The sequence below is a fragment of the Balaenoptera ricei genome, chromosome 4, assembly GCF_028023285.1.
Source record: "Balaenoptera ricei isolate mBalRic1 chromosome 4, mBalRic1.hap2, whole genome shotgun sequence".
In the NCBI taxonomy this organism is placed as follows: domain Eukaryota; kingdom Metazoa; phylum Chordata; class Mammalia; order Artiodactyla; family Balaenopteridae; genus Balaenoptera; species Balaenoptera ricei.
Genome location: NC_082642.1, coordinates 106,400,922 through 106,427,442, shown reverse-complemented (window position 1 = coordinate 106,427,442; position 26,521 = coordinate 106,400,922). Strand labels below are relative to the sequence as shown.

Here is a 26,521-nt window from a genome sequence, read left to right as displayed (position 1 = left end):
TGTATTCCTGTATCCTAGCCCACAGAATATATTATACTTTTTTGCTCATGACTGCAAGAAACCTATCAATATAGCCTATCCAGCAACCAGAGTACAAGTCTTGAGAAATGCTCTTTACTCCAAAACTATAAAAATTTATAAATCCCTACAGGTCAGAAATATTTAGAAAGCTAAATTTTATTACACTGCATCCAAACACAGTGATGGCAGAAGGTCAAAGCAAGTTGACCTTCCACTGCTTCGGAATGGAAAAAAAATACCCTCCATTGCTTCCAGATATAGATTTGTCTACAAGAGTGAAAAGAGGAAGCCTACCATTGTCCATTTCTGCACGATTTGGCTGCCAATTTCAAGAGACTTAGATCTAATATGGCAATTCTGTGGTTCTCCCAGGTTCATTTAAATGGAATTCCACCTGCTGATTAATGAAGGCCTCTCTATTCCCTCTTAGGTTTTGGCTCTCACAGTGACTAGAGAGCCCAAGAGCTCAAGACTATTGTCATGATTCCATCCTTAGCAGAAAGACTCTTTCCAAAAGGTTTCCTGCTGTGAATTACCCAAGGCAACACCTGTACGATTTATTTACATTAAAACGAAATCCAATTGCTTAGAGTTGAAATTTTAAGTTTAAGGTTATTTTTACAACTGCAACCTTCAGAAAGTTGGACACTGAAGAACAGGTAAAGATGTAAAAAAGCAGTTCAGTAAAGCAAAGGCTTGAAATAACTAGAAACACATGCTGTAGTACTTCCTAAGCCTTAAATAAAAAATAATCTCTTTATCTAAATTCCTTGTAATGAACCTGAAGATTTACATAATTACTAAATACATTTTGGTGGAATGAAGGGGGTACCTAGCCAACTATCTTTTAAAACAACAAAGCAGGAAACATTTAATTATAATTTGGAAAAAAGTCTATTTAAGTCATTAATCAAAATTCTAATTACAATATCCACAGGGCATTAAAGCACGATAAAACATTTGTTCATTGCATTAAATACCTAATATTAAATCATTACAATATACAATCTTTTCGGAATAAATACTGCATAACTGAAAAAAAAGGGCCTATGTAAGGTTTAGTTGAAAACTGATTTCACGCTTGCTGCTCTTCTTTATTTCTGGGGAACAGAAATAAATATTATTAATGATTACTTAGTTCCTTTGTAAAAACCCTTGACTTGAAAAAAATCATTCTCCTGATAAAGATTAATAAGAGTGATCATTTTAAGAAGACACTTTCCCTCAGCTCAGTGAATGAAGTTGAGAAGCTGAACATACAAATGGACAACAGATAACAGCTAGATCATTACCCAAAATATTTAGAATTCTGACCCACAATCTGTGGCAACTAGTCCAGAAAGCCAAATATAACCTCTGTAGCAACTGACCGAAATGGTCAGGACTTAGTAACTGTCAGCTTCCCCAATTTTTGCTCAAACCACACTCTCCCGCCCCGCCCCGCATTTCCAATGTAGGACCAATTAGACAAAGCCAAATATCCTCCCCTAACCAATCACATGAGAGGCCCTGCTTCTAGTTAGCCCACCTCCAAACTTCCAGTCACATCTGAACATACTTGAAGCCTTCCCTTTTTTCCACTACAAGTCTCTCAAATTCTCCTGCGTGCCTTAAGTTCTCTGCCGACGCAAGTGGTGAGGGCTGACTCCCTTGCTATGGCAAGCTCTGAATAGCCTCTGCCTGTTCTCATTTAGGCGGCCTCTGTTTATTTCCACAAAGCCAAATAAAAGCTTGCTGTTTTTAATAGTAAAACAGAAACTAAAAAAGATAGAATAATTTTCCTCAAGAAACGGCATTAAGTATTTATTTAGCAATCAAAATTAATCAGAAATACAGAGAGTGAAATCTATATGAATATGCATTCACATTTTCTATTCCCCTAGAAACAGAGGACATGCAGAATTCTTTCGCAGCTCAGCTTCAACCATTTTATTATTCACCTCAGCAACTGTCAACTAATTCACTTAAAAGTTTAAAAAATTACTATTATGGAATTTAAAATATTTCAATCAAGTAGGAAATATTATCCTTCAATAATTATCATGAAGTACCCTGAGGAAGAGCCCCTCACACGGTTAAAAACAGGTAACAGCAGCTACAACCTACAGGCTGGTCTGACTGTACATTCTTGCAGCAATGAGTAAGTATACAAGATTTCTAAATTTCATTTTCTATTTAATCTTCATTTCTGCTTCTTGCTCTCCATGTTTTCTCTTTCAGCTGGATTTCCACATTCAACAACGACTTGTTCTCTAAAATGACCCACTGGCCGATCCATTTCTTGCTATTGGTCTGTGTTCTCAGATCTTCTGGTCCTTAGGCTTGCCCATGTCCTAAGCATCACCTCTTGCAGGACAATGCCCTGTCATTTCTCCACCCAGATCCTAGAGCTCCTGGTTTGACCCCAGCCTGCCTAGCTTGGCCAAGCCATCTCCCTACCACGCACTCAGCTGGAGATTGACGGTAACCTTCTAGCACTACAGACAGCCATCTAAAGTTATGGTTTATAATTTTTAAGGATATGTGGAAATGCTCATGATGAAATGATATGTTAAAAAAGAGGTAAAATCTCAACACCATACATAAAAGCACACAGAAATAGTGGTCAACATATATTAAGTGATTCTTCTGGCACCATTCTAAGTGCTTTAGATATGTTAATTCATTTAATACTTTTAATAACTTTGTTGAGGTAGGCTTTATAATGAATTCCATTTTACAGATGAGGAAACTGAGGCACAGAGTGGTTGAGTACCCTACCCACAGGCTCCAACCTCTAATAAGTGCTAGACACAAGATGAGTACTCAAGTGTCCTGAGTTTAGAATTTGTGCTTTTCACCAGTATGCTATATTGTCAATAACTGAATAGGTAAGAGCCTGGGTTGGAGGTTCAAATATCATATCTGTCATTTACTAGGCAGAGGCAAATAACTTCTCTGTGTTTCAGTTTCCTAATCTGTAGTAAAAGGTACCTGCATATCATAGGGCAATGGAAAGGATTAAATGAGTCAACGTATGTAAAGTGCTAAGAACAGCACTTGGCACAATGCAAACGCTTAGTAAATATCACTTATTATTTTCATCATATCATATATACCTTTACTAAGGAAAAAATTAGAAAGATTTACCAAAGTGATACTTATATGAATCCAAGTACACCCTAGGTAAAAATATAAGGCTGATTGTTATCAATATTCCCTTAAATGATAGAAGCATTAGGGCAGAAATTTTGTAAATTCTTCCTGAATACTGATACAGACACAAACATGAGAGGGCTATCATAGAATACAATAATATTACAAAACAATATTGTAACATAACAATAACTAACATTTATTAGGCAGTAACTATGTGTCAGACACTGTTCTTGTTGCTTTACAACAACTCCATGAGGTAAGGAATATAATTAGTCCCATTTTACAGATGAGGAAAGGAGGAACAGAGAGCTATAGTAGCTTGCCCTAGATCACACAGCTAGTAAGTGGTAGAAATATGAATTTTGGGTGTCAAGGGAAGGTGTGTGAGATAGGCTTCATCTTCTCTGGGTCTTTATAGCTACCAAAGTTCTACTAAGTTTCTGAAACTTTGGGTCAATAAATCAGGATTTGATGGTGGGACTAAATGTGTGATCCCTAGCTTCTAATTCACAGTACACTGCCTGCCTCCTCTCCCCTTGAAATATTACTTCTGTATTATTTTTATAATTAACAACAAAATTGTGTTTTAAAAAGACTCAGAGATTAGGATAATTCTTGACCAGTTACAGATTTAAGTCTAGTGAGTATAATCACAGATGTTTGCTCTTAGTTTTAAATTCCACCAGAGTAGTTATATAACACTTGTGGGCACTACTATGGGGTCTAATAAAGAACAATAAAAAAAAAAAGATAAAAACACAGCAGAAAAGGAAAGAGTTAGAGAAATAAAGAGTAAAGAAAAGAAAGGAAAGAACAAAAAGTCCAGGATGTATTATACTCGTAGACGATTTTATTAGGTGGTACCGATGTCCACTCTAGTTTAGAGGTGTCCTCAGACTGCCCTTCTAAGGAATTGATGCCTGAGCCTTACTCACTTGGTCAGAACTGAGGCATTAACTAGGTTGGCTAATGACCTGGTTAATGACCCAGGATTTGGCTGAATTTATCGACTCTCTTGGTGCAACTTCTGACTGTGTCTTCAGATACATTATTCCAAATTGAGGCAGATCTGAGATGGGTATATAGCTACTCTAGAAGTAATCACCAGGAGCATTCTCTATACCCAGCTCTAAAAAGGGAACTGCTAATATAGTCCATTCAAGCCAGCATATGACAAAAATCCTTTATCTTCAGTTGTGGAATGTATTATTTGTAGTTTTGGCAACATACTTATTTTCCCAATTGTAATTTGTTTAAGCTAATATTAAAATTTATTTGCATTCTTTGAGAACTGGTAATAGTAACAAGTAGTGCCAGAAACAAGGATAAGCTAGCCTAGCAATAAAAACCTGATTACATTATGAAGAATACAAAATAAAATACTGGTGTATGACAGGATCTCATCAAGCATACAGACTATAATATATGCAAAAAGAACGGAAAAGAAGATTTACTTTTTTTTATAATACACTGCTGGGACGCATACAAGGACTAAAATGAACCTGTGAGGAAAAAAAAGCAAAATATTTGATCCGGTGCCAAATAAATATGGGACTTTTTTTACTTCTAACACAAGGTAATTTTAAAGAAATTTATAATGGTTTTAAATAATGCTGACCCTATATTACTTATCTCCTACATCTCTATGCTACTTAAAAATTAATGTAACAGTGATCAGTAAAACACATTGATCTGAAAATAATTAATTCCTTTTCTTCCCCCTCAAACATGAAGTTGAAATCTTGAAAGGTCCTAAATGGCCTGTGGTGAGTGAGAGGTTATTGTTTTGTCCAAAAGTAAAAGAGAGGGTTTGGTTTTGGTAGAGTTAGGAGTTGAGGAAGAATGGGATCTACCATGATTCTGGTGTCAACCCTTCCTGATTAAGGAGGATAATGAGTCTGTGAGAAACCACATATATAACCAGATTACTTTATTTCTGAGACATGAAAAACATTTCTCTATTCATTAGCCCCTTATCTTCTCAAATCAACGTATAATTTTGTTTTTCTTAAGTAAGCTGAATAAAGAATTGACCCTAAAGCTGTAATTCCCATTTGCTACAGCTGAAATACTTAGGAGAAAGAAGGGTTTACGAAACACTGGACACAAGGACCAAATTATCTAGAGAAGAATTCTGAAAAAGCAATCAAATAGGACTTTATGTCAGTATTTTTACCACAAAAATCTAAACTCAAAATGACATTCACATATTTGAAAAAATACCAACCCCCCCAAAACGTTATCTGACATTTTCAAATGTTGCCTGTAACACGGACTGTATAATTAATGACAAAGTATATCCTCATAAGAACAAGGCTGGTAATGAATGGCATGAGACTAAGAGTCCAACTCCGAATTAGTTAATTCTTCCCCAAATCAGGAGAACATTGATTCTTTATGAATCCAGGATTTTGACTACTGCAGTAATGGTTTATAAAACTGTACAGGTTAGCAGTTACATTTATATTCTCTCTTTCTTTATTCAGTTACTTCTATTATGTGGAGATCAATGACAGTTCTTAAAAAAAACACACTCATGTGATCCTATTAGATTTTAAGTGAGATGTTTGATTTCAAGAGTTTACTTACCTTGAAAGCAAACAAATTAAACTTGCTTCCTCACGGGACTAAGATGTACTTGAGAGTTCCCAACTACACAATTATTTTAACATGTCGTCCTAACTACAGTCACAATAATAGTGATGTTTAATTGTATGAAGGAAATTTGTTCTGACAAAACTAAAGAATCAGAAATTACATTTTCACAAAAAAATTACATTTTTGAAAATTATGACTTCCAGCAGAGATCAAATCAGGAAAGAAATTCTTATTAATATGTATTTACATATAAGAGATACATAAACAGAGAATTTACCCCCAATGTACTCAAATAATAGCTGTCCTCCATAATGATTGGGTAAATATACAGTAAACAGGCTGCAGGATTTGCCCACTTACTCTAGATAAAGCTTGTTCCACAGCTGTTCACGCTCCAGGAAGACCTCTGTTGTCCTTATCTTATTTTAGGACTGCCCTAGGAGTCTAGGCTACTTCTTACCTTCTCTAGGATACAGTTCTACATGCCCAAATCCAGGCAATCGAAGTATGAATTAGCTTCCAAGGCACTGAAAACAGCAATCTTTGTATGGCTGCTACTTTGGGGAGCAGACATACAACCACATTTGTAGAGTGACAAGTTTCCCTAGAACCTTGTTCCATAATTCTGGGGCTTGTCTCTAGCCTCCAAGGAAAAAAATCCTTTAATTTTTTTACCTAGATGTCTCTCTAGCCCCTTTTATAGAGATTATTATAATACTAATGAGAGTAGTATTGTCTAGTCACCCATTAGCTTGTTCTGAAGTTCTTACTCATAAATTGTAGGTAAAAAGTAAGCAGAAACTTGATTAAATGGGCCAGTTCATCTGGCCTAATCCCCAAATCTTTATTGCATATGATTTCTTGATTATTTTCTTAATATTTAACTTTTAATCATGTGTACTGAGTAGATTATGTAAGGTAGCTTCCAGGACGCCTTCTGTTTTGCCAACCAGCAGAGTTCTAAACCATTTTTTAACTACTCAGTTAGTATACAGTCATAGAATTCCAATTTCATTCACTATTCACCTAAACAAAATATGATTGCCAAGAAAATATATCAAAATGTATTGAGAAAATACGCCTTAATCCCAGGGAAATATGATGTGTTCCAAATCATTTTAAAGATACACCCCTTGCTTTGTGGGCCATATTACATTATTTATTCATTCAACAACAATTTATTAAATCTCTATTAAAATAAAACACTGGAAACTGAATCCCTTCTTAAATCATTTTTGTAACTGGGAGTACCCTTGACCCTGAAATGGCCTTATAAAAATCTATCTGAACAAAATGTGCTCTCTCTTCTATACCTTATTGTCAGTCCTGATCGTGACTTTCAGTTGTGGTAGTACACGTTCCACTTCTAGACTCCATTCCGCAGCATCTGTTGTGGATTCCAAAATATCTTCTTGTTTGGCAGACTCGTTCATATCCTAAGAAAGGAAAGATATCACAGGATTGAGAGTTTATAAAAAGAAATGGTAAAATTTTGAGGCATTTTAGCAGCACTGCGCAATTTATATCAAGCATGGTAGTATTAAAATTACAGCAGCAGAAGAAATTTTTTTCTGTCCTCCTATCCATGTTGAAAGAAAATAATGCACCAACCTGGTAGAATAGAAAAGTTAGTATTTATAAAAGAAGCAAATATGTGATTTAACTATTTTTACAAAGAATAATTTTTTTGAGATATCAGAGTGAACTCAATGCGAATACTGTCAAATGAATACGCCATTTAGGTATGTTAATTGGTAATGGTAGAAAAGATACAAACACTCACATGTTTGGTAAGAAAACATTGTCTTAGTTTGAATTCACTGTACTGAAATTCAAACCCCAAATCTGAAAGACAAAAAAGATAAGATCCCAGAAGTAAAGGGCACGTTGTTTACAAATTTTGTATTTATAAGGTAATATTTTGGTTAGGTCAAACCATAATATAGCTTAAAAATGTGATTTAATGCAGACCTATTTGAACTCAAATAGGGTAGGGGTCGACTTTCTGCATTTGTTTTCTGCTGTTGAGTAATAAGCTCAATTCAGGCCTGTTTTTGAATCAGAAAAGGAAAAATTTTTTTTCCATTTTCTCAGCCCTCCACATTTCAGCATTAAGTATGTATGATTCTGAAAATATAAAGAATGTAAAAATTAATGATTTAAAGATAAAGTTTAATGCATTAATTTTGGTAGTATTTTTCCTTTTATGCTCCCTTGAAAAATTATTTAAAGAGTAAGAAAAATATAAAAATTTATTAATATAGAAAAAAAGAAACCTGAGAGATACAAACAGCCAAATACAATGTATAAACCTTACATGGATTCTAACTTAAACAATCTGTAAAAAGATGTTTTTGAGACAATCAGGGAAATTTGAATGTCGAAGAGTATTAGATGATATTAAGGAATTATTATTAATTTTATAGGTATGACAATGGCATGGCGGATATGTTAAAAAAAAAAAAAAAGGCCTTATAAATCAGAGATAAATGTTGAAATATTTACAGGTGAATTTACATAATGTCTGAAATTTATTTTAAAATACTATGGGGCAAAGAGAAAAGGAGGGAGGGGCTTTAGAGGAAACACGATCAACCAAACGTTAACTGTTAAACCAGGTACTGTTGCATAAGGGTTCATTATCTCATTCTAATTCTGTATATGTTTGCAATTTCCCATAATACAACATTTAAAAATAAAAGACTATATAAACAACCTCATGGTGAAATTACATTCTCAGTGTGAATTTATGTCACTAAAAGATATTTCTTGTCCAGTATAACACTAAGTACAAGAATAACCTTATATTGGGATTTAATTTTGGGGGGAGCTTGAGGTCTTTAGGGGCTTTGAACTGACTCCTGACTGAGTCTCTAGGGCACTGCTGATGTGAGAAAGCCTCTCTCTCTCTCTCCTACCTCCCAGCTCATATTAGCAGTTCTGAACAAACTCAGAGCCTTAAAAGGAGCATATATTGCTTTTTGTTCAGAAATTCAGGGGGCTATACAGTTCTAACCACGCAATTAGAGAATTGGTAACTAATATATGCTTTTACATTTCACAATATGTGGTCTGAATTTATTCAGTTAGTATAAAAAATACAAGCATTAATTTAAGAAAAGTAAAATGTGGAAACTCCAAGTGAATAATGTCCAAGATTCTATTTTAAACATTAAAGTGCTCATTTAAATATAGAAACATTGTATTACTTTGAGTACCTAATATAATGCTATAGACCTATATAAACTGAATCCAAGGTAGCACAATAGCATCATAGCTGGGGACGGGTGGCAGTATTCACAAAGCAGACATGTGTGACGTTATATAAGAATGTATGTGATGGCATGAGAAGAGATACTGGGTCTCCCAGTGGAAACCTAAAGCCACAGTGAAAATTCTGTCATGAAACTCCACACTGACATTCATTAATGTTCACATACTTGCACACTCACTGGCACATCCCAGTACCCATCCCTGGCTCTAGGAGGCCCAATTCTGACTGGCTCATTTTCTATAAAAAACCGGGTAGACTTATGAGGATGACAGTGGGGGTGGGAGGATGTACACACTACCAGTGGGATGTGAGCCCTGACATTTGGAGCGTGTGTATGATATATACACAGGCTTGCTCCTTCCAGGGTTATGAGCCTCACATCCCAATCCCACAGAGCCAGACTGAGTCAAAAAGGGGCACGTCCTCTTAAGCAGCAGTTCTGTATGATTCTTAATAGAACGTAGGTGTTCTGGTCACTGATTTCAAAATAAGTTTGACTTACAGAACCACTGTTTGGGTGAATTGAAACTGGTGCTACTGATTAAATCCTTGAGCCACTCTTCCCCAACCCCATCATCCCCTCCATCCCATCCCTCCTTCTTCCCCTCCTTACAGGAGGGTGGAGTCCAGAATCACCAAACAAAGCCAGAGAGGGTACCCATCCACATTCCCACCTTCTTCAGGCCTGAACATCGGATTGTTCAAGCTGGGCATAACATACTTAAAATTTTTACTCAAGGAAGGGCACATCGTTCTAATTTCCACAAAGGCAAATGGGTTAGCATTGGCTCTGTTTGAATCGGACTCAGAATCTAAGAGTTAGTAAAGTACATGAAGATCAAACACCACATCAAGACAGCCCCATGCATAAGCTATAATACTATTTGGTTTTATATTGGGCCCTTCAGTAAGTTGCATTTACCCTTCTTAGCTTATTATTTGGTTCCCTCAGGCAGTAATTTGCTAATTCCTACTCCCAATGTCCTGAAATGATATAATGTAGCAGCTCAAAAATTTTCACTCATTCCTAAGCTATAGTTAATATACTGGGGGAAATGGCCTAGTTACTAAATGAAGAAAGGGCAAAAAAAGAGAACATTAGGCTTGGTAGAGCAGCATTAACTTATTCAAACTATACAGTCTCTTCCTACTTCCATCTTTGCACATCTATTTCATAACGTTGTTCCTCACTCAGAATTTCCTAATGCCTAATAAGTGGATACATTAACTGAGCAAGCCCTACATATGAAGTATAAATCATTTTAACCACGCCTTGGTTATAATACTTTGAGAAAACCTTTCCTTTCCGATTGTTTCTCTAATAACAAATGGTATTTTATGTGGAGCTATTAGTTAAAGAGAAATAAACTGCTGTTTCCATTTAATCAAAATTTTACATCATCATGACAAAGTCCCTCTCTGAAACAACATTAACTAAGATAAAGCATGGCTCCTGGGAAATTGCACTTTCCAGTTAATGCTGCTGAAGAAACAATTAGAAGCTCAATAAGACACAGGTTATCCCGAAGTCTCATTTATAATTAATTAATTTACCAATAAGCCATTTGTTAAGCTCCTACAACATTCAAGGTAAGAATCCAGGCACTGTGCTTGGTATGGAGAGATAAAAGGATTTAATCCCTGCCTGCAAAGAGTTTACAGCCTATTAGGAAGAGTCTGAGGCTAGTTAATGGGGGTAATAATTGGTCCTAAGAAAAAGAAACTGATGAGAACTGACCCTAAGACTGCCAAAGGGAGAGTTGAAGAGAACAGTCTAAGGCATCCCCTAACGTAACCTTGAGGCATACTACCCAGGGTCAGTACAAGGATCGAAGGTGCAAGGTTGGAACTCTGGGCTGCTCCCTCCCCGGGTGCCCCTGCCTCCCTCCCTCCCGGAATGACTAAGGGCAGAGGGGCCCCACCTCCCAAACCCCCGCCGCCCAGAATGGAGCCCGCGTTTATGCGGAGCTGGAACGCCTGGCTCTGGGTCTCTTCCCTCCACTGCCGCTGAGCCGCCCCAGAGCCCAATGGGAGGGTGGAGTGACCCCCAACCCCGACCCCGCCCACGGCCGCAGCGCCGCCAGCTCTGGAGGGGCCCCTCCGGCGGAAGCCGTGACCTTCCTGGGGACCAAGGGCCAGGAAATCAAATTATCAGTGCCCGAAGGAGACTGACCAGAGGCCCAAGAACACAGGAAATATCAAAGTCATCACACAAACATCAGCCCCACAGAACCCCTAAAGCCCAGATCCTGAAGAAGCAAAAGGGGAGACAAACTGCCTCAAAAGGGATGTTAGTCATGTATACTCCCTGTAAGAGTACAGCAAAGGGCTTGTTTCCACTGACGATGACAAGAGATGCTACAAAGGCACTTTAAGTTTTCAATATAACGGAAATAAAAACTATTATACTGGCATTGTAATTTATTTTCCCCAGGCCATCATTGAGGTTGGGTGCCTCTTCATATGTAAAATGATCACTTTTATTTCTTTGTCAGTGAAATTTAATTTCATAGGCTCCAAATATTTTTATTTGGTCACTTCTATTTTTTCTTTTGATTAAGAGGCAATTCAAATATACTTTATATTTGTGGTGTCTTCTCCCACAGCATCCTTCCAAGCTAATTACTGTCCACACGGTCACTAAAAAATTTGTCAAGGAACTTGTTTTCACAGGTCATCCACCACTCAAGACACTTGATGTGAGGGCCATCTGCCTTGCACAGCCTTATATCAAGAGCTCTGTATGGAGCTCTTTGCTCTCAACTTGTGGACCAGATTAAGGACAGGATGACGATGTCATTATTTCCTCACAACCTGCACCCAAGCACATTGGTCAATGCTCAAACATCATTGCCAAGCTGACAGACAACACGCCTGGGATCTTCTCCTATGATTTTCCCCAGCTTGCCACCAAGACATTTGATCTGAACCATGTCACCATCACCTTAATCCTGAGAAGTTTGTTTCTAAAATGAACCTGAGGGACTTCCCTGGTGGTGCAGTGGTTAAGAATCCACCTGCCAATGCAGGGGACACGGGTTGGAGCCCTGGTCCAGGAAGATCCCACATGCCCTAGAGCAACTAAGCCCGTGTGGCACAACTACTGAGCCTGCGCTCTACAGCCTGCGAGCCACAACTACTGAGCCCACGTGCCACAACTACTGAAGCCCACACGCCTAGAGCCCATGCTCCGCAACAAGAGAAGACACCGCAATGAGAAGCCTGCGTACTGCAACGAAGAGTAGCCCCTCCTCACTGCAACTAGAGAAAGCCCACGTGCAGCAATGAAGACCCAACGCAGCCAAAAATAAATAAAATAAATTAAAAAACATAATAAAGTGAACCTGAAATACAAAAAAACCCCAAAACAAACAAAAAAAAACCCATGCAATGTTACTAGCCTGCTCAGAATCCTGTTCCAGAAAGTAGTCTCCTCTTTTCCCAAGTAATATTAATGGGATAGTTAAGCATCTGAAGAAATACTGTGTTCTCTGTGTGTGTATGTATTTATACACACATACACAAACACACATAAATATACATAGTTGGATGTGGTTGGTCTTATGATGATAGGGGTGTAATAAGAGAAGGCCCTGCATATCGGTAAGGGAGATCATGTGAGGATATATAAAGCCCTTTGCATTGGATAGCGTGCATAGTGCTGCAAAGCTGTTCTGGTCAACTAGGCTAAGTATGACTACAAAACCTGATATATTTTCAAAGTACAAAACCTCTTACTTAACTCTGGGGACTCCAGGTAGTCCACGGCTACCAGTACGGGGAGTAATGTATTAACAGAGAGAGACGGACCTATTAAGTATTAATACAGAAAACTGTTACAGGTGATATACAGTGGAAGCACTGGTCATGTTTTTGGTATACCTGTTGAGTTGCCATCTTAAAACAAAGAACTTAAAACTATCTCTTTGGGGAGAGACTATTCCTAATGGGTACTGCACACTCATTACTGGAAAACCCAGTAAGAGTTTATCATTAAACTCGGGGACTAATCAGGTTACTGGCCAGAGAAATGTTGACTATGACTTCCTGATATCAGCAAGAGTTAACGCCACTCATTTCAACTCTGCTAGGTCCATAACAACAAAAGCCTTGTACTACAGGATCTTTTTGATCCCAAGGGTCCAAGCCAGATTGGGCAGTTGGCTCTGGTTAAGATATCCCCCCATTGGGAATAAAGAAGAAAGCTGGGAATAGCATAAGGCAGTATTTCTAAAACTTGACTAATTATGGCAACCCTACAAAACATCCCTTTATCACTGACTGAGACCGTGTCTGGTAAAGGGAACATATATGGCTGCATGGGCAGACCCAAGAGTGAAGCTCAAGGCTCAGGCACCTTGCTCAGGCAAGGAAATGAGAAGACATTTCCTTGGGAATGGAGTCCCCATGTCAGACATTACAGAGAGATCACAAGTTCAGATGGGAGCCTGCTGGGAGGACCTAGATCGTAAGGGCCTGGACTGAAGCTGGATTCACAGACTTCCAGGTGAAAACGGGAGATGAAGGGAGAGTTAGAAGATCCCAACACCGAATTAGTAATGAAACGAGAATAAGTGGAGGTGCTTACGTCTACAATTACCAAGCCAAAATCCCTACCTCTTAGGAAGATCAGACACCACTGTCAGACTGGATTCTGGATACTGGTAAATGCTGACATTTACTGGCTGTAATTTTTAAAACATATTTATTTGTTTATTTGGCTGCAGCGGGTCTTAGTTGCGGCACGCAGGATCTTCGTTGCTGTGTGCAGGCTCTTAGTTGCGGCATGCGGGATCTAGTTCCCTGACTGGGGATCAAACCCGGGCCCCCTGCATTGGGAGCATGGAGTCTTAACCACTGGACCACCAGGGAAGTCCCTTACTGCCTATTATTTAATCTTTTTGATGTCTCGTATTGTATGTACTATTCCGTAATACAATGATGCCCTCAGGGCGGAGAAATCTGGATATGACTGACCGCACACTAAATGATCCCAGATAACTAAAGTTGCACACATTCTGCCTGTAAACTGTTCCTGTAGCTTCCTGTTATCAAGATGCCAGTGATCACCTGCGGCTGTCTCCCTGCTTGCCTGTAGCACCCCTTCCTCCTCCTAGGCTGCTGTGGGTTTAGAAGCCTAATAACCAAGCTTGTTAGAATTTAGGCAAAGTCAGAATACAGGGAAAAGCGAGCACTCAGGGACAGGGGGCAGTGAGGTTAGGACTCTTCACAGAATCTTTTTAAATGGAAGTGTTTATACTTATTTTGGTTGCTCAGAGGCCTTTTTTTCATTTTTCCTCATCTGCTGTTTTTTCAAGATAGGATAGGTGGCCAAAAGGCTAATATAGTATATATGGTCTTACTATGAATTAAACAGGGTTTCTCCTAAGGATATCTAGTGTCCCTGTTTCCTTACAATCTATCAATAAAGCTAGATAGAGGGATAAGTTATTTCAATGAAGAGTGTTCCATCAAAATCCAATAATTTTAACAAATTATACTGAAGGCAGAGTTAAAACCTTTCATGTCCCTACAAGCCAATTCTTCTTCATGATTAAAGAAGCACAAATTGTGATTTTGATTCATTATTTTCTTTCCAAATTAGGTTTTACATAATTTAACATTATATTACTATGAAGAAGAAAATGTTTAATACCATAAAAAAAGTATCTTCAGATTTGTTCTGAATAACCAAATTAAACCCCGGCTAATCTATCGAAAGAAATAGATAGATGGTAGCCTCTGTCTTTAAATATATGAAGTTCATAAAAGGTTTTCTTAAGTTCAATTTTAAGACTATCAAAAGAAATTTTATTCTAAGTTATAATGTGAGCCAAGATTTGAATAGATTATGCTCCAACAAATCAAAAAAGGTAAAAAGAAAACTCCCCAAATTAACACAAAATAAATTTAATTTTCCAATAAGAAATATGAAATTATTTTTGAATGAGAATTTAACCTCCAATATTATTTCTATTTAATACATCAAACTACCTTTGCTACTACTTTAACTACTTAGCTACATTGGTACACTAAGTGCTACGATAAAACCATCTCTGACTTTTTATTTTCTCAAAATAAAACCAAAAGAAAGCACCCCTGGAAGTATGTCTGGAGGAACTAATGTAGACATTATACTTGGTGTTGCAGGGTATGCAAAATAAGTCTAACTTTTTATGGCATGAATTTCTAAAAGGTTTCTTTCCTTTGAGATGGCAACCACATAGATATACCAATGCTCGAATACTATACTTGGTCAATACCAAGAGAAGGGGTCCCCAACCCCCAGGCCGCGCACCTGTATTTGTGGCCTGTTAGGAACCAGGCAGCACAGCAGGAGGTGAGTGGCCGGTGAGTGAGTGAAGTGTCATCTGTATTTACAGCCACTCCCCATTGCTCGCATTACCACCTGAGCTCCGCCTCCTGTCAGATCAGCGGCAGCATTAGATTCTCATAGGAGCGTGAACCCTACTGTGTGAACTGCGCATGTGAGGGATCTAGGTTGCGCACTCCTTATGAGAATCTAAGGGCTGATGATCTGAGGTGGAGCTGAGGCAGTGATGCTAGCGCTGGGGAGCGGCTGCAAATACAGATTATCATTAGCAGAGAGGTCTGACTGCACAGAGACCATAATAACTCAGTTGCTTGCAAACTCATATCAAAACCCTACCAGTGAGTGGCAACTGACTTTGTCCGTGCTAGAAGAGGATCAACTGCTTGAGATCGCAAATGATGGTGGCCTTAAAAGTATGTTTGAGACAACTTCAAATCTCCATATGTTCTAGATTAAAGTCAAGGCAGAGTATCCTGAGATTGCCACAAAAGCACTGAAAAGCCTGCTTCCGTTTCCAACATCCTATCTTTGTGAAGCAGGGTTTTCTGCAGTGACAGCAACCAAAACGAGATCACGGAGTAAAATGGCCATAAGCAACGCACTTCGGGTATCACTGTCTCCCATCACCCCCAGATGGGACCATCCAGTTGCAGGAAAACAAGCTCAGGGCTCCCACTGATTCTGCATTATGGTGCGTTGTATAATTATTCCATTACATATTACAATGTGAAAATAATAGAAATAAAATGCATGATAAATGTAACGCACTTGAATCATCCCGAAACCATCCCACCCCCGCCCCCGGTCCGTGGAAAAATTGTCTTCCATGAAACCGGTCCCTGGTGCCAAAAAGGCTGGGGACTGCTGTTGTAGAGTGTGCAAAATAAGTCTAACTTTTTAATGGGACGAATTTCTATAAGGTTTCTTTTGAGATTGTAACCACATGGATATACCAGTGCTCAAATACATTTGAAGAACTCGATTCATATACCTACTGAGAGGAACATGAAAGTCCAATTAACTGTCAAGAGTAAATATTCCCAGGACTCAGGGAAAAGGGAACTAAGTTGTCTTGAGAATCACCACAGCATGATGTAAATGTTAAGTGGACGAGTCAGGAATGCCGTCTCCGGTCAAATCCCCCCTTCATCACTTAGTAGCTGTCATTAAACCTCAGGGTTCCCATCTGTAAAATGGGAATAATAATAGTACCCTCTCCTCATTGGAAGGGTTGATATGGGGATTAAATTAAATGATGTATTTGAAAGGCTTTCACAATACCTGGTACATAGTAAGCCCTCAATATATGTTAGCAGCTATAATTATCATTATTATATGCCAAGCTTGGTACTAGATGCTTTTACATATGGGTTAAGTGCCCAGTAATAACACCATGAATCAAAGGAGCCTTATTCCTATTTTTTTCGAATGAGAAAAATGAGGTAGAGAGCATAATGTTACCCTAGAGAACAAGCTCTGAAACACCTTACTGTATGCCTATCAATCCTTTGTCATATAGGTTACAACTATATCTGCCCAGTTTATTACTTGTTTTTTAACTTTATGGTGTTCCCCACCCCTCCATATATAAGGGTTTAATTTTTATGCATTCAGATTTATTAGTATTTTTCCTTTATGGTTTTTAGTTTTCTTGCCATGCTTTGTTATGCCTATTTCAACCCATGAATATTACACTTGCCACTCATATTCTTGTGCCTCATCATTTTTTAATTTGTTGATCCATGTGAGGTTTATTTGGGTGTAAGATATGAGGGAGGAGTCCATCTTTTTTCTCCAAATGGGTAGCCTGTTATCCCATCACCATTTAATTGAATAGTTAGTTTTCCTGATTGATTTGCATTGCTTCATATACTAATATAACTGTATATGTGGATTATTTTATGAACTCTGCACTACTTCATTAATCTATTTTTGTGTCAATATAATTTTTTTCAGACTTAAAAAAAATTACACAAGTAGCTCAAAGAATTCCCATATACCCTTCATCCAGATTCATTAAATGTTAGCATCTTACATGACCTCAGGGCAATTATGCGTAAAGGGATATAATGTTTATATCTGGGTGCTGAGATTTGAAGAAATTTTTAATTTTTTCTTTGTACTCTTTTGCGCTTTTATTTAAAAAAAAACAAACCAAGGAATATACTTCCCTTTTAAAAACAATAAAGTTTTTTCAATAAAAACAAGTAAAAATATAAGTTTGATTAACTTCCAAAAACTAGCTGGTACAGGTGGTAAATGCTTTAGGAGTTTGAATAAGAGAGAGAAGTGTATTTTAATGGCGATGGTGAGATTTAAGTTTAACTTTACAAGGAAGTTTGGAATGTAAACAGGCAGAAAAGGCAAGCCAAGTGTTTATATAGGCAGGAAAGCATCATAAGCCAAAATGTGAAATACTGAATGAACATGGCTTGTGAAGATCATACGAGAAGAGAGACGAGGGGCTTAAAAAGGTGAATCCTGGGGAGCAAAAAAAATTGAATATATTGTGAAAGACCTTAGAGGACAGGCTGAGGAATGTGAATTTTGTCCTTTAAGCCAGAGGGGAGGCAAAGTAAAGTTACAGACAAGGTAAAATAACTTAGCCCACCAAACTTTATTTAGTACCTACTATATACCAGGTACTGTGCTACTCCAGGGACAGTGAATAAAATGATAAAAAATCCTCATAAAAGCACATGCTAGTTGTGTTTTATGAAGATTTATGGGTTGTAGATTTGTGGATCATAGGATTAAATGGGGCTGCGTGAGAAGGGAAGGTATCACTAAGAAGGCAGAATTTGAGCTGAACCTTGAACATTGAAGAGTCAGGTAGGGAGATGATGGGAAGGCATTTGGGGTAAGAGACAAAGGAAAAGAGGATAGGATGAGAGCAGATATACTCCTGAGGTGTTTCAAAACCTATGAGAGGTCCTCTTTAAGCTACCTGGAAAAGTTATTCCAGTGAAAGAAAATAAAGTTGGCTATGTGGACAGCTGTCAAATCGCTAAGGGTTTTGAAAGCCAGACCAGAAATGTATTGCTTTATAATCTGTATAAACTGACCTGAAGACAACGAAAAGCCATCAAAAGTTACTGAATTCAGAATGATCTGACTCAAGTCATATTTTGGTAAGTAAGATTGAGGAGCAAGATGAAAAATGTTTTGGAAAAGGGAGGTGGGGAGATGAACATGAGAGAGATTTCAAAGGCCGCATCCACAGGTCTTAGTAACTAACTAGATGTCCTGGATGAAAGTGAATCATTAGTCAGATATTCAAAGCACTAACAATGTTAGGGGGGGATGGGTGGGGGTGGGTGTATTTAAAGATTGTACGTTTGCAGAGGAGGACTGAAAAAAAGCACACATTCTGGGTATGCATCTAATATACTGAATTACATAATAAATATAGGCTGTTAGTGTTGATTTAGGAAATACAACCTACCCGTTTATAAAAGGACGGCTTTCAAATGATTCCTGGAAAAAAAGTCATTGTATTACTTTTCATTTAATTCCCCTTAGTCATTTCTGTAGGGGAGACCCTACGTGACAGCAGATTGAGTCCAATGGGCCTTCCATAATAATTCATGTGACAGATTATGAAAATAAAGCCATGCTATCACCAGAGCTTCCTAATTTACATCAAAATGCAACCTTCTTGATAACTTATACGCTATGTAAGCTTCTTATTCAAAAATACTCATGGTGATCTAGAAATTTATTGGTATTGAGAGACTGGGGCTTTTTCTATTCTCCTACAGCACCTAAGAATGTTTGTAACTAATTCCAGTCTCTAGGAGAGGTAAAAAATTATACAAAATAAGAAATGCATCAAATGTATACTCTAGGCCAGCACCATGCTAGGTGTGGTGCCCAAGTTCTATTAATCTTAAAATAACCCTTGGTTGAATTGTGTCCCCATCTTACAGATAAGAAAGCTGAGTTACAGAGAGGATAAATCGGTATGGCCACATGGCTAGTGACGTGTGGTCAGGATTTTACCTAAGGCTGCTTTTCCACTGTAGCATTGACCTTGAAGGTATGGACTCAGAGCTAGAAGGGACCTTGAAAAGGCCTTGCTTCCTACTTCTTTCTAGGCTCACAATAAAACCACGAATGGAAATAAGGATCTTTCCTATTTCAAGTGTGCGTTCAAAAGCTACACTAAAGATCAAGTAAAACTCTCTTTTACACTCAGCAAGAACTGCTGTTTGAGCCTCCTCTGAGCAGAGAGGAGTACAGCTTTCTTCTCTAACCTACATTTCCTATTCACCTCCAGATGTAAAACTGATGGGGTGGTACGGGCTAGCTACCAGAGAAATAAAAGCATTTACTCAGCAATGTGTTCCATCACACTCGAACATGTGGCGTTTTAATTGTTTCTTCTGTGGAACACCAACGATAGACTTCCCACAGTCAGAGCCCAGACAGGAGAACTCACACCCAAATGTTTCAGGAAAAGAGAAGAAAAAACATTTTCCTCGAGCAGGAATCAGAACCAGGGCCTCCTATGGGGCACATTATGTTGTAGAATGGTATTTTTTTCCTGTATTAAGAAAGGACATTTTGTTGAAGAGTAAACTGTAAATCATATGTAAAATGAGGAAAATGTAAAGTATTTAAGATATTAATCAAAGTAGATCCATCTTCTCCCCCTTTTGATCACAATATTGCAGCCTTGCCACAATGACATCCTAAACTAAAACTGAAATGATGATTTTTATTCTAAGCCCAGATTTTTACTTCCTTACAGCTTTTGCTTTTTAAGCTAAAAATTCTCTCATTCTTGGTACAATGAATTTTTTGCTAAGTAATTAGAAACCAATTGTGTTTAAACCTTTTGAGATAGTTGGTTTTATGCTGTATAACTCAGGATTTGGTTTCTAAAACCTCAAATTTAGCATCTCAAGGAAGAATGGTGTCTATGGCATGTTTGAAAAAAATGTTTTGAAATGAAGTGATGGGCATTTAAAAATAGAATTCAGAGAGCACACAGCTTCCCTCCCATCCTTTTTTTTTTCCACTGGGGGAGAAGAATGACACATCTGCATCATGCTGCCAGAACACTACTGCTGTGATTCTATTGAGCTTCAGAATGTAGGGGAGCTACAAAGACCACTCATAATTACAGCATAGTTACCATGAACATAAGGCACTTTCCAATCAGCATACTCAAGTTTGAAACAGGAATGACCCAGAACACCTGCCAAACACCTTGCCACCAGAGCCTTCCTTCCCTGCTCCCACCCCTCACACCTCTGAACATTATACTGTACCCCTAACCCTCACAGGCTCTGCCCAACTGTCAGGGCTTTAATTCCACACCAGTGTCCCTCCCACCACGGCCACTCTCAGGGACGCTTTCGCTCAATTTCAGATTTCAAGAACATTCAGAAATCAGAGGGACAGAGAGAGTATAGAACTTTGTGGGCTAGCCTTAAAAACTAATATCCATCCATACTTTTTTCTTTCTAAGAAAAAATTCAAAATTTAAATAACTAACCTGCAAATCAAACTCTGGAAAAATAAAGCAATCCCTCACTAATTGCAGGAGTTATTATCTTGCAAAGTACAGGCATACCTCAGAGATATTGCAGATTTGGTTCCAGACCACCTCAATAAAGTAAATACCACAATAAAGAAGCAAGTCACGTAATTTTTTTGGTTTCCCAGTGCATATAAAAGATATATTTACAATACACTGTAGTCTATTAAGTGTGCAATAGCATTATATCTAAAAACATAATGTATGTGCTTTAATTAAAAGTATTTTATCACTAAAAATGCTAACCATCATCTGAGCCCTTAGCAAGCTGTAGTAGTAACATTAAAGATCACTGATCACAAATTGCTGTAACAAATATAACAATAATGAAAAACATTTTGAAACATTTTGAAACATTTGAAAACAATTTGAAACATTTCAAGAATTATCAAAATGTGACACAGAGACACAGTGAGCAAATACTGTCGGAAAAATGGCACCAGTAGACTTGCTTGATGCAGGGTTGCCACAAACCTTCAATTTGTAAAAAATGCAGTATCTGCAACGCGCAATAAAGTGAAGTGCCACAAGATGAGGTATGCATGTAGTATTGGTAAAACCACAATGGGGTAACAGAATTGGAGGAAGAAATCACAGTAAAAATGGCTTTAAAATATATTTTTTAAACCTCAAAGTAAATAACTATTCTGAAAAACACCTGCTTCCAAACAAACCAGTGCCATCACTATAAGCGTTCGTGATTGACAGGAAGCACCATTTTCTTAGAACAAAGGTTTCAGTGCTCATGAAATACTGCTGCTGCGTTATGGTCTGATTAGGCAGACATCTTAAAGTTTAGTCAATGGGCACACAGAATCTCTTTACAAATTCTTCAAACTAGCGGTTACAGGCTTCAATTATGCAGTGGGAGTCAGGAAGCTAGACCTCTAGGGTCTCCCTTCAAGGAAGGACTTGCGCTCGGTTGCGGGCAAGGTGGCCCTCAGCCGGCTTCCGGCTGTCAGCTCCCTCGGGCTCTGTCCCACCTGCAGAGCCACCTTACCTGGGGCCGCGTCCTTCCCAGGGCAGACCGCCTCCAGCGACCGGCCCAGCAGGCAACACTTCTTACCCCGGCCTTTCACCATGAACATCTTGCATCCCAAACTCTGTCTCAGTGTCCACTTCCAGAGAACACAATCTGCAACTTATGTCTCTTTCATTTACCTTTTCTCGTGCTCCATTTACCACAAATCTCAGGAAAATGCTTGTGTACACCCAGCTTCTTGAGTCATCATGATACTTAAAGGCACACTTTTCAGGGCCTAGACTTTGCTTTATTTAATGAAAGAAAGGAATATAAGTAGATTTCTCCCTGCATTATCCTACACAGTACATAGAAGAGGACCCAATTATTGCTGAGAAGTTCTTTTCTCTATGAAGATTAAACTATACTTTCTCATAAAACTATAAATATAAAATAGCATTCATTCACGTGTGTATTCATTCAACATTATTCAGTATTGAGCACTTTCTACACACCAGGCACAGGTGCAAAAGCAGTTAAAAAAGCTTCTGCTCTAGATGAGTTTGCATCCTACTGGTTGAGATAGACAATAAACAAATCAGATGAATACAATGCTGAAGTCTGTGAAGAACAATAAAGCAGGGGGAGGATTAGAGAATGACTGGAGAAGCATCTATTGTTTCAAAACCACAGGTAGAGGGGGACCGTTGTAATCTGCACATTGCTGGGCTGGCACATTCACGTATACGTTTAGTACATCAATTTCCTAGATAGTATCCATCATTCTTGCTCTAGTGCAGAATTCATCACATCAACTTTAGTAAAATAATATTTCTTCTGTATTGGGAGCCCACATGCTGCATGAAACACAAAATCTTAAATCTGTGTTACTAACCTATAGCGCAATTCTGTCTTGGGGAAAGAGCAGCCTGAGCCATCGCAAGCTATAGTCAGATACAGCTGTCTCAGGCAGATGGCTTTAGTGGGCAACATCATAAACTTGCCAGATTTTTTAAAATATGAAAGGGTTTTCTGCCTCATTGGTACTTCATGGCTGACCATCCACAAACACCTGGTGTTCAGACTTCTTCCTCTTGTGAAAATGCAACCACACATAGTCTTAGTTCAAAAAGGTATATGTTATATAATCATTGTCCAAAGGATCTAATACCTAGATAATTATAAAGTCACAGGTAGAGGGAAAACCCATCCTTACACAGCTTAATTGAAATGAAAAATTGAAATCAGAACCAATAGGGACTTAGAGTAGTGGTAAAGGCAAGTTAAATCACTTTGCTCCTTCTCAATACTCAAACTACTTAGTCCAGAGGGAATCACAAGTGGCCTTTACCGGCCTCTATTTATACCATCAATATAAGAATGAAGAGTACAAATATCAGCTTCTTTCTAAGAATAACTGTGTATGCATCTCTACTTTTGTTTTTTTCTTCATACTTTAGAACTCTGTCATCACATCTTCAACACATACAGGAACACCAAGCACCACAGTGTCCTTGCTTAAGATAGGAATCTACCCCACTGAACTCTTGTTATAAGGTAAAGGAGAAAAAGCAATAGAATTGGGAGTTTGGAGAAACTGAGTTCAAATTAAGCCACTGTAATTTATTAGCTTTTTAAAAGATCAAACTGTCCCAAGGTGATAAATTTCAGTTTTTGTATCTGTAAAATGGAGATAACATCTTCTCAAATGCCTTACAAAGTCACTAAAAAACGTGTTTTAAAGTACTTTGAAAACTACAAAGTGATGTGCAAATGGATTGTTACAACTGGAGTTTATCTGTTTGGATTTAAATGTTAACACATTATTCTGAAATAATTTTCAATTGAGCAACAAAAAATACATTCTTTCATTTAAGAAGCATTTATTCAGAATCTTCTGTGTTATACTATGGAGAATATAAAAAATGATAGTTATCCCTGTTAGCAAGGAGCTTGTACAAGTCAGATTTGAGAGAAGGAATGTGGGGGGAAGGTGTGGTTTTGGTTTTTGCCAACACCTTTTAAGTACTTTCTATGTGCCAGACATCATTATAAATGCTTTAGATGTAGTAACTCTTTTAATCTTTAAAAACTCTACATAAAAGGTAATATTTTTATCCTCATTTTACAGATGAGGAAGATAAGGCACAAGAAGGTTGGAAACCTGCCAAAGGTCAGACAGCTAGTTAAGTACTGAAAGTCTCAAAGTCAACTCACACACTCAGTCAAGTCAGCCACAATGTTATGTTATATTACACCTCAAGTTGGGCAGAAAATGCACACATATCATTAATAATAGTTACTAATGCTGACTAACAATACTAAGGCAGTGAATAATAAGTGAAGAGATCAGCGTGGGGTGAGGTGGCCAAGGAAGTCTTCATGACATGAACCCTAGATCCAAACTTGTTGGTAGAATTGAGATAAGAATAATTAAATAAAGAACAAATAAGATTGTGTTTCATACATACAGTTTTGAGCATGCAATAGGTATCACTTTATTGAAATATAACATACATATAGGAAAATAGAAAAATCCCAAACGTACTTTTGAAATATCTCATTGAGGGGGTTCTCTTTTATAGACTGGGTTTATTTCCTAATTAAAACAGAGCAAAAACTGACTTGAAGCAACATCTAACTACCTATCCATATACCAGTCTTAATATAAACCATTTTATTTCAAAGAATTACCATTTGAGTATTTCCTATAATCAAGACCATTCAATACTGCCCATTATAATGGAAAATGACTTGAATTATATACGTTTTTCCATAATAAAAAAATAACAAAAGGCAAATCAATTATTTCCAGTTTACGTGAGAAGCACTGAGTTGATATTCCATGGTATGGACAGAAGGCTTTCCCACTTGCCCCTCTGATTTTCATATTTGCTATAATTATAATATTGTATATATAGAAAAACAGTTCGAGAGCTACTTTTCAAATGACACACAATGGCCAAGAATGATTTCTACTTGTTTCAATTTCCAGCAGAATATGTGTACTGACTGCTTGTTGGTCCTGTGTGTATCCCATGTAACTTACCAAGCGATAGGTCTGGGCCTTCAAAACGCTGAGATCAATAAAGTTTTCTTCATTGTCTGTCTCCTCTTCCTTAGAAAAATAGAAGAGTTTAAAAGTTAATAATTATAAAAGTTGTAATTTAAAAAGGTATTTTCAGATTTCACATACTTAATATGCTAAGCTCTATAGAAAGACTAATGCAGGAAAGGGTATTTAAAAGCCTAGTAGTGTGCATAAAGTAGGGCATATTGTTATCTGTTTTTTGAGGTTTTGATGATGCCATTTAAAAATAGGACCTCTTTTAGAGTCACTGAAGAAAAGAAAAAAAGAGAGAACGATGCCACTGCTGTGAAACTGGGGATAAATAAACATAAAAACATAACAAGAAACAGTCCCAAGTGGCATATCTGAAATAAAGAGACACTGGAAGGAGTTAATGGAAATTTTGAGTAACATGACTAAAATGGACAAAAGTAAGAGGCTGACAGATATAGAATACTCTCACCTACTCCAGGGACCGATCACATTAATGTGTATTTTTGATATCTCATCTTTTATATGCTCAAGTTTAAAGATATTAAATATTAAATCTATATAAGGATGTAAAATATAAACATGTAAGATACTAACCTTGTAACTTAGATATTAACTATCTAAAAGAAAAGTTCTGGTAGATTCCAAGCTGGTCCTGATTCCTAGCCCAACTGATATGGGGAATGGGGTCAGAAGTGACCCTTTGAGAATCAAACCCCTCTCCAATATACAGTAAATATAGAGTCTGAGCAGGTTCTCTAAGCATATACAACAAAACAATAGCAAAGATCAATGAAACTAAAAGCTGGTTCTTTGAGAAGATAAACAAAATTGATAAACCTTTAGCCACACTCATCAAGAAAAAGAGGGAGAGGATTCAAATCAACAAAATCAGAAATGAAAAAGGAGAAGTAACAACAGAAATACAAAGGATCATAAGAGACTACTACAAGCAACTATACGCCAATAAAATGGACAACCCAGAAGAAACGGACAAATTCTTAGAAAGCTACAACCTTCCAAGACTGAACCAGGAAAAAATATGAACAGACCAATCACAAGTACTGAAATTGAAACTGTGATTAAAAATCTTCCAACAAACAAAAGCCCAGGACCAGATGGCTTCACAGGCGAATTCTATCAAACATTTAGGGAAGAGTTAACATCTACCTTTCTGAAACTCTTCCAAAAAATTACAGAGGGAAGAACACTCCCAAGCTCATTTGACAAGGCCACCATCACCCTAATACCAAAACCAGACAAAGATACCACAAAAAGAGAAAACTACAGGCCAATATCACTGATGAACATAGACACAAAAATCCCCAACAAAACACTAGCAAACCAAATCCAATAACACATTAAAAGGATCATACACCCTGATCAAGTGGGATTTATCCCAGGGATGCAAGGATTCTTCAACATATGCAAATCAATCAATGTGATACATCGCTTTAAGAAATTGAAGAATAAAAACCATATGATCATCTCAATAGATGCAGAAAAAGCTTTTGACAACGTTCAACCCCATTTATGATAAAAACTCTCCACAAAGTGGGCTTAAAGGGAACCTACCTCAACATAATAAA

The 26,521-nt window shown here is 37.6% G+C and overlaps 1 protein-coding gene across 1 annotated transcript in view; it reads right to left on the bottom strand.

Annotated features, from left to right (window-relative positions):
* The window catches only part of IFT57 (intraflagellar transport 57), a 58,572-nt gene that overhangs the window by 18,737 nt on the left and 13,314 nt on the right, over window positions 1-26,521 (bottom strand). Inside the window, exons 5-6 of the mRNA XM_059921193.1 lie at window positions 24,921-24,989; window positions 7,071-7,193 (exon numbers count right to left, since the gene is read on the bottom strand). Of these exons, the coding sequence (XP_059777176.1) occupies window positions 7,071-7,193; window positions 24,921-24,989 (192 nt within the window). The remainder of the gene's footprint in view (window positions 1-7,070; window positions 7,194-24,920; window positions 24,990-26,521) is intronic.